This window comes from Tinamus guttatus, unplaced genomic scaffold, assembly GCF_059628265.1.
Source record: "Tinamus guttatus ecotype Peru unplaced genomic scaffold, ASM5962826v1 Tinamus_guttatus_pri_ptg000246l, whole genome shotgun sequence".
Taxonomy (NCBI): Eukaryota; Metazoa; Chordata; class Aves; order Tinamiformes; family Tinamidae; genus Tinamus; species Tinamus guttatus.
The window spans coordinates 8119409-8129146 of record NW_028288780.1 but is presented as its reverse complement, the minus strand read 5'-3'; the positions used below and the strand labels follow the sequence as shown (position 1 = coordinate 8129146).

General features: G+C 44.6%; 1 protein-coding gene across 1 annotated transcript; it reads right to left on the bottom strand.

Moving 5' to 3' along the window:
• Positions 1 to 5581: 5581 nt before the first annotated feature.
• DUSP13A (dual specificity phosphatase 13A) lies at positions 5582 to 7686 on the bottom strand (the record flags this gene model as incomplete). The annotated part of the gene is made up of 2 exons (XM_088526474.1): positions 5582 to 5837; positions 7461 to 7686. Coding segments are annotated over 2 exons (426 nt in total), but the record flags the coding sequence as incomplete, so codon positions are not given.
• Positions 7687 to 9738: the final 2052 nt, after the last annotated feature.

Here is a 9738-nt window from a genome sequence, read left to right as displayed (position 1 = left end):
TCCGAGCCCAGAAACACAGGCAAAAGTGTGGCGTAATGCTCTTATGATAGCTGTTTGCAGCTTTTGGCTGTTTCTCAAACCAAAAAGTAACATTTTATTATGTTGTATATTCTGAGGACTCCATACAAAAAAACTTTAAACACCAGTGGCGTTTTCCACTGAAAACTCGGAATCTCTCTCTCCCCACTCGCTAAAACCTGGCATTGTTTGCATCTAGAGCCGCTCGCTTTTTCCATCTCCTGCAGCAGGGCTCGTGGTCGGACGGATACCGGCAGGCGACGCGTGCTCCTCACCGCCGATAGGAACGCGGTTTTGTGGGTTGCTCCTAATCTCGCCGCGGCCTGCTTTCCTCCCGCCTGCCGATGGAGATGATATCTGTAAGTGGATAACCAGCCTTGCCCGCGCGGCTGAGCGAGGCTTAGTCAAGGCTCGTGCCGTGATCTGCGATCGCGGAAGGAAAGCGCTCCCGGGAGCGGCGGCTCCCGCGCTCCCACGGGGACGGCTGCTGCGCCGCGCGCGGCGGCCTCGGCGGCGCTGCGAAAGGCTCCTGCGGCAGCAGCCGCCCGCGTCCTCTGCACGCGGCCAGAGCAATGACCTTCCTGCCCGTGGAGAGCTCCGTTTCCTTCCATTCCCCATGCAGGGCGCAGCATTCGGTATGTGGGTGACACCAAGGCGCCTCGGGGCTTGCTTGGCGTGACCCACGGAGCTGTGGAGAAGCAGCATGGAAGCTCTCGACAAAAAGGCAACTCCAGGTATCTTGTTGCCTTGTGTAAGAGTCTGCAGAGGCCAGTGCTCAGCACACTTTCCAACTTGCAGCTTTATTAACCTGGCTAAACTCCAGCTGATGATCCTGCCTGCTTACAGTTCAACATGAAGTTTGATTTCTTGTTCCCTGAGCTGCTTATTTTGTAGCACTTTTTAAAAGCTTCTACCTTTGAACCCAAAGGGTCTTGGCCTTGGCCTTGCATATCAGTGGTGGCTGAGAGCCAGACAAATATTTAATAACCAGTTTGTTGACTACTTCAAAGTCCTCTGGGATGAAAGACATGATGTAAAGCCAGCCATCCCTACTGTATTTTGTGAGAGAAGTTTAGCTCATTTAAAGAAGCTGACCATCAAGTTTCTGATCAGGTCATGGGAAAAATATTCCCTGGTAAAATTCACTTTTAACTCTAGATTGATCTTTGATTTTCAAATAGTTCCTCCAGAACTGTATGTGACTGGTTTCGTAGAAATAAGTAATGATCATTTATAGCAATGCTTCAGGTTATTTCAGCTATGGCAGATGTTGTGAGACTAATTAATACTGGCATGAGCTTGCTCAGTAGCAGAATCATCCAGTATCCACTGACTTCACTGAGTTGTAGGTCAGGCCTAAATGAAAATCCTCACATTCTTCTCTATTTCTACCTCAAGAAGATCCCATGGAGCCTTATTCTGAAGTGTTGTTCATATTTATCTTATTTATGTTGGCAGAATAAAAAAAAAGATCTCTTTAGTACTTAAAACTAATCCAGTTTAAAGACTGTTTGCAGTCTTCAAATCTTTGTATTTAGTGTGAATGTTAGAGCTTACCTGTTGCATTCGTGACCTGCAGGTCCAGACCATCACAACCATGGCCCTGGCTGCCCTGCAGTGACTGGGAGTGGGCAGCAACCTGCTGTGCACCAGCCTCATCTGCACGCGGCCGTTTCACATCCACTTTGTAATCTGCATTTACGAATCTTGATTTTATTTATAACAGCTATCTAGCTCATTTTGAGGCTTTGCGTATTCAGAGCTAAAGAATTCTCTGTTTTAGCTGTAATCTGTGGGAGGTTGGACAAAGGATCGTTAGTTCCTCCTGCTTCTCTTATTTGGGAAATAACATAATTGTAATTTCCAGACAGTCCATCCAGTTTTCAATCTGCTAGTGGTGGAAAGAACTTGTTTTGGCATAAAAATGGGCACCAGGCTCGTTCAGTGTAGATGGTTCTGCGCTCTCCTCGTGTTCCAGAATGAAGCAATCGTCTGTGCACGTCTGGGCTATAAACACTGCAGCCCGGGCTCATTCAGAACATGCATATTTCTTGTCAGAAATGTCAAGTGAAAATCAGCTCATCATGCAAACAGCAAATGCTACTTTATCCTTTATTTGAAAATTAACATTCTGCTTAAAAATAATCTTGGATTAAAAAAAAAAAAGCGATCACAGTTCAATTTCAGGCTATTCAGGATCACGATTCTGCCTCCTGTTCCATATGTTCTGTGTTTGCAGCATTTATAAAATCTGTTTGGTGACTAATTACAAAATAAATAATACAAGATAATGTGGAAATTTTTATTCTCTTTTCAATTAATGTTGCTCTGTTCAGTAGACTCTGTAGCGGAAGGCTTCTTTTGCTTTCCTCAGTGCTATTTTGAGAAAACTAATTTTAACAGCTCTAACTAAACAAAATAGTTGGACAGTAAATGTTACTGAGTACTGTATTCCCCAGCCCTTCAGAGCAGCTCAGCTTCAAATAGCACTTATATAGTGCCAGTGTAGGGATTACATCACTCCTCATCCACGTGATGTGGATTAATCCCACTTTGCAGCTGTCCAAAATATCTCCGGTTCCTGGGCAGAAGGAGTGCCGGGCTCGAAGCATTGCAGGCCCGAGGGGGTCTGGCCATCCTCAGGCGCCCCTTGGGGCTCCTTTGCTGCTCAGGGCCATGGGGAATTTGCTGCTGCAGGATCATCAGGACGGGTTTTTGCTGAGCTTTGCTGCAGTTGATGTGTCCAAGCAGGTGGCAGTCCCGAAATACGGCACGCGCCTCCATGCCTTGCCAGATTAGATCCTTGCTGCATCCTGGCTGGAATGGGAACAGCCACCACAGCACAAAACTCTGCACTAGACAAATGTTAGGCAAAAGCCCTTTTTCACTCCCGAAGTCATGGTGCAGGCCTATGCAGAGGTCTCCCCAGGAAAGGAACTTCAGCCAGTGCAACCACGATGCAGTCCCAGATGCCACGTGTGGCCCCTTCTGATAATAAGTATCACCAGCTGTTAGGAAACAGGGCACAACTCATCTTAGGAGCAAGATCAAAATTCAAGTTCAGACGACCGTGAGAGCAGCTGTCCTGGGCCCCACTGAAGGTCCTGCTTGCCTGGTGTCTTGTACCTGACTGTGGGAAATATGCACATGAAAGTCCAAATATTTATTCCCAGTACTCCCCCAGCTTCCAAATGGATGCAGTGCAGGAGCTGCCAGATCTGGATGTAGTTTCAATATATTTTATATTTGTTCCATCAACTTGTTTGGTTACCCCACGGGTGTTTGCAGGCTTTTAGCCTCAAGAGCATCCTGTGGCAAGGTGTCTCACAGCATAACTAAACCACTTCCCTTGTTTCCAATCTCACTTCTACCAGCCTCGTTTGATCCCCTTAGGTAGCTGTACAGGAAAAGAAATACAAGGTAATTTGGCATTGGATTTTTACTTGATTCTCTCCAGACTAACACTGTGGTTCTGTGATTGTTTTAAACAAATTTGTCTACTGGGGCTGGGGATGGTCTCAAATTCTCACACTCACGGCCTCCACTGAGCTGGGACTGGCCCCGTGAGGCACTTGCTAAAGTGCATCTAGGTGACAACCACATCCTTCAGTCAGACACATTAAAAAAAAAAAACGAAAAGGAATAGCAGGTTGAGGGGAACCTATGGGGGAAGGTAAGCCTGGGGCAGGAGGGTCTGTGGGCCCGCTCACTTCGGAGGAAATGGAAGGCAACCGGCTCTGTCAGGCTGGAGTTGCAGCACTGACAGCTCCTATGGGGTCCTGGAAGGATATGCAAACACATCTTGTCTTCAGCTCATCTTCAGGTACTGAAATATCTTTTACAATGGGGCCCTCCCTCATTTAGATGTTAACATTCGGTGCTTTCAGTCTCCCAAATCATATGGGCCATGCTGACACGTGAGCATTATGAAGGGCCACTAGCGAGGCAGTATTTTTCTCCTGTTTTTGTTTCTGTATCTGATTTGCCAGAACAATATTTGAAATGCTATTAATACTTTTTTGTTGTTGTTTTTTTTAGTGAAAAAGAGTGAAGTTCTCATGTGCATGAGTGGTGAGAAGGCCTCCTTCGCTCCCGGCAAGACGCAGCAGAGAACACTCCCTGTTTTAAGGAGTTATGCGCTAATTCTACTGCTTTTTCACTGTAATCCCTTTCCCTGAGGAAAGAAAGTTAAACTGTATATAAAGAAGAAATAAGTAAGTAATATAGGCAAGCAACCATATAGGCAACACTAACCACAATTAAAAACACGTCTGTGATTTCCCAGTGTCCTTGAAAAGCGTTTCTAACTAATTTATTCCACCCACTGGGGCAAGTAAGTCTTGTTGCACAAGACCACCACTGTGTCACTGGTGGTGTGGATGCCGCATCGGCTTGGCTTTGCTCTGCACTCCTCTCCTCTTCACCCTGTGGAACAATATTCCCCTAGGACAAGCAGCATCCAGGAGAGCAGCTACTAATTTACAGCAGGAGCAACTTCCACAGCTGTGGCTTTGTGGGACAGATGTTCGGGGGCATGCAAAGCATTATCCTGATGGGAGGGCCTATTAATCTTTCTCACATGCGCCTAATTTTACCCAGCTGAAAGCCATTAAGATGCATTATTCCACTCACACCTATTTCAGATTTTTTTAGTGCCATGTCTTCAAAAGCCTTCAAGACAGAAATCTGCTGTAATGTGAATGAGCTATAAATTATGATGCAATGTTAGCTCCTATAAATCCTTATTAACTCTAATAGAGAACTTCAAAGGAAATCAAATTCTTCTTCTACTTCTCTGCTGCTTTGTGAGGTAAAAAAGATTGTCCAAGCATTGTTAAGTTTTAAATGTGATTTTTTTCATTTGATCTTTGGCAAGGTTTAAGAAAATCTGAACAGACATTTAAATAGATATCAAGAATGGTCTTAAATATGCTGATTTTGCAAAACACCTATGTACATTCAAATAAGGAGGGATTTCTTCTCCATAAGGGCTCAGCTAAATCAGGATCCATGTCTCAGCCTCCCCAAGAACTAAGGGTGACAGGGGCCTGGGAAGGAAGTACAACTCATGAGTTATCACCATTTAAGTCTTCAAATAAACTTGCAGATCTCTCCAGCAGAAGGGAAAATGATCAGACCTGATGCTTAAAATGCAAACAAGGAGAAAAGTGTGCAAACAAGGAGAAAAGCGTTTACCTAATCTGGCAGTGAGGGTTTATAAGGTCAGCTAATCAATAAATCAAACAAGTAACAAAGAGCAAAAATAAATTTGATCATTACTCCATAGTTCATGACAAGATGCAAGTAACAAGCTAATTTTCAGGCAGAATTATAAGATAAATTTTGCATGATGATTCTGTATTAAAAATCACCTTAGCTTAAGTAACTGATTAATTGGTGACACTCAAATCAGTGTCTCTGTTAAGGCTAGGCTTTGATGTAAGCTAACTCTGAGTTATTAGAAAAAACCCCCATAAAGTCTTAGGGACTTTTTTTTTCTTTAATTACATAATTTTATTCATTTTCAATGTGCATCCATCATAGAAAACTGTATTTGTGCAATGGTTTGGAGGACTGAAACTTAGAAGCAATCCTTTAAGTGTTTTTAGCAGCTCTGGTTCAGCAGTCCTTCTTCTGCCGTAGCTGAATATCCAAATTTCGCAGGTGTTTCAGAAAGCCACGATTAGGCGAAATCCATCGATGTTCCTTCACCGTTTTTATGGCCTCTACCAAGGAGAGGTGGTGATTTATCATGAGATATGCTAGGACTAGGGAAGCAGACCTGCTTACTCCAACTGCACAGTGTACCAAAATTTTACCTGGTAAAAAAAAAAAATAAAATCAGTTATAAACATAGTGCTGTAGTGAAGTTTGGCTTAAAGGAAAGGCAGACCTCCTGCCTTCTTCAGCTTGAACAGAGTAACATAGCAAATGTGATTTATTTCCTACCCTTCTCATAGATCACATAAATCACTGCTAATTAAGTCTAATTTGCAACAGTTACTCATCTGAGTTATACTTATGTGTGTGAGAAGCATCATGAGGTCACGACCTGATTTCAGAAACAGTGATAAATCAAAGAAAATTTCATTGAAGCAATGAAGTTGCTCTAAGCAAGAGGGAAATCGGACACATTGATTTTGAAGGGGCTTACTTAGGTGAATAGGAATGCTAAAACGTGGCCTGAGAAGAGAGCACAAGCACATCAGCCACCAAGAAAAATGACTGGCCTGGTACCATTGTATAAGGCAGTTTTCTATGACTGTAGTTCCCTTTCAAAGCCTAAACTTGTAATACAGAGTGAGATAGCTCCATTAATGACAGTTTATTCATGTTAAGGATTGTTTTTTATGCAATACGGATTAATTAGTGTTTTATTGCACCGGTGCCAAGGAGCTCCGTCTCTTGAGTAATGTGCTATAAAATCTTTCTGGGTGACGGTAAATCTTGTCCTCGGGGCACAGCCTTGCAGGCCCTATTGAGAGAGGAAGTTCATGTGCAGGGTGCCAGCCTCTTCACATGGCTGCTCACTGCAGAAATCGGGACTTCTGAGTCTTTATTCTGCAATCATTCACCTTTCTACAGTATTTGTTCTACAAATACAGATGGTACAAAAAGCTAGACCAGGTAAGGCTGTCAAAACCATACAAATAATAAAAATAAATATATAGCAAAATGCAAGCAGTGAATCCACCCATATTACTCAACATCACTCTCATTGTGTCAAGGGTGGAAATCAGCTTATTTCAGCTTTTCAGTTATGATGGAGCTGTCTACAGAGCTGGTAAGAAATTCTTTGCTGATATTGCCCTTGCTCGGAGTGAGTCAGGGCTGCGCGGTGGGTGAGGGTCACGGTGGTGGTAACGGGGACGCTCACGGCGGGGTGAGCTTGGCTGGTAGGTTATACTGCTGGCCTCTCCTCTATGGGTGCAGTATGGGTGCAGGGGCTTGTTTTGGGAAGCAGCCATGCTTGATCTAAAGCTCCAGGTCCTGCCCTATAGTGAACAAACATAACGTGTGTGTACATCCCTATAGTTGTCACAGGTTCTGAGCACTTTTTCCCTGATTCTTATAAATACTTTATTTTTCGAAATTATTTTTTCCAACTATGTTCTGCGTTCATGTGAAATGTATGTTTTTCTTCTCTCTTTGAATCAGTGTTTTCTCACAGATATTTTTCTCTCTGTTCTGTCTCCTTTCTTCTATACTCCAGTCTTTCCCCTGCATTTTTTGCCCTTTTTATCCCTTCCGCTTCCTGCAGTCTTCCTTAATTTTTCAGGATCTAGTTACAGCTGCCTCCCTCCCCTGGACACCCACTGTGCAGATCACTAACAACTAGCAGGAAACCATGTATTGACCAGTCCACCACTGTGCTTGTGGAATTGACCTGTTTCAGGGGGCTGTCAACTAACATGAAAATGTGAACAGCAACAATTTCATACCTCCTGGTGTGTTCAAAGCTTTGTGAATAAATTCCGATGCAGAGAAAAAGAACTGGCTTATGTCAAAGTCTGGCCGGTCGTAGGCTCGCACGCCATAATAATCGATGGTAGCTCCATAAAAGTCGTGGCCTCCTTGGCTGTACGCTGTGCCATGGGCAGCATTTAAAACATGAGTAACACCCATCTTCCACAGAGTGAATCTGTTGTGAGCTGTTACACTGTGGAAAAGACAAACATGAGCAGATCAAGATGATTGTGGGGAGATTAACAGAGCAGGGAAAACCCCATGACGGTATCTCCCAAGCTGTTTGCTGGATCGTAGGCCAACATGATGTTTCACCGGGTTAACCAATAATTAACTACCCATTTGGTCATAATCTCTCAGATTCATTGCTGTCTGCAGCATAAATGTCAATTGAGAAAACTATTACCTACCGAAAGCCATACCTATAAATCACACCAATATGTAGAAGTGCAAGGACAGTAAGAAGCTGAAAGAGACAAGAAGTACCCCCAAGGTGCTAAGTTTCAGTCACTCCATCAGGCTTTACTTACAGGTCTCCTAAGAAGAGATTAGGCCATACTTCATCAACGTGGTTACAAGAGGGTCCCCTGGTATTTAGGAGCTGCTCGATCTCTTTAAGAGAGGGCTCGTGCCCCGTGCCCGTCCCAGCCCCTCCAGGGCCCTGCGGCCATGACGCTTCTGGCCCAGACATGCTGAGCAAGAAACGGCTCCCGGGAGCGGCAGATCCCAAAGGGGCCCCGCTCGGCTCGCTGGGGCGCTGCCAGCGCCCGCTGCGCTCGCGGCGGCTTTGGGAGACGGGCTGCGGCAGCTGCTGCCGCCCACGTGCTCCGGTCTGGCCATCGCGCTGCGCGGCCGTGCTGCAGCCCTGCTCCCGCCAAGGGCCGCATGCCCTGCCTGCCCCAGCAGCGGCGAGCCACGTGTCACGAGCAGGCCCAAGGAAAGAAAAATAGTGACTTTGCTTTAAAGTTTCATGAAGAGGGAAAAGTTGTTAAGATTATGCTCTAGACTTAGAGAAAGAAGGAGCTGTTTAAGAGCCTCCTGTGTAGGAAGCGAGTGTTATTTCCCAAAGCCATGCACATCCTGGCGCAGAAGCCGGAATGTGGGAAACTGTGGACAATAGCGGCTGCAGGGCCTGTTTAGACACAGGCCCCGACCTGCTGCACCTTAAGCCACAGGATGCTGCCCCAGACCCAGCTAGGAATGGGACAGCCTGCTGTCCAGGCCAGCACAGAAGAACACTGTAAAATGGATATGCTTGTTTATCAGTTTTGGTCTTCCTTTGCAAAATAGGGCTTGTAAAGCTAACTGGTTTGTGCACATGAGTAAGGAAAATTAATTGAACAGCTGAAAGCTGCTTAGCTTAGTTTTTCCAGGTTTCTGGAAGTTTTTACCAACCTTTTTATTAAGGTAAGCCCTGCGTGCAGTGCGGTGTGATATTAAAAGAGCTGCTGTTTCAGCTGAATTAAAGCACGATTAATTCAGGAACACCCAACAGAAGTCATCCTTTTAACCGCTGAACTACGCCTTTCTGATTACTTTGTAGGCAATACTTGGTTCAATAATCTAAATCAAACATTCCTTAGCTGGCAATGTAAGAGGCAGCAATAGCGCATACTCCCTGGAGCACTTTATATCGGTGACGCACGGCACAGGCAGGGCTGCCCCAGAGGCAAAAACTGCCGTGGTCAAAGACAGAACATTAATGGAAGCTCTTTTATTGAAAATACTGCCAACTGGTCCCAGGCTTGTAAGCTATGTAGGTAAAGTTATGGTTCACCAACTTCATCAGCTCTTTTTCTATTCAGCTCCTTTTTCTCCAATTATGGGTGTGTGAGGCTTGAAGATACAATGAATGTTTGCAAGTTGACACAGGTCTGATCTAAGTATACTTCAGCTCAAGTACAGAGGTTACAGAAAACATTTTAAGCAAACTAGAACTTGGTCTGTAAAAAGAAAAAGAAAAAAAAAAGAGAGAGAACAGCCTCCCCCAAAAGCATGTTTTTTAGATCAGTTAGCTGCACCTCTAGCTAAGGATCACCCTTGCCTTGCTGCCTTCTTTGCTGAATAGAATTTTGCTAAGCAGTTCTCCCTCTGATCACCTGCAGCCTTTCCCTGCACATGCTCTTGATGAGTATTTTTGGAGAGAGATACTCCAAATCCCTGAATGTAAACAGAATCATTTGATGACAAAGAGCATTAAAGAAATACATTCACACATCTCCTTTTCCATAGCAATATAATATACTGTAGCTA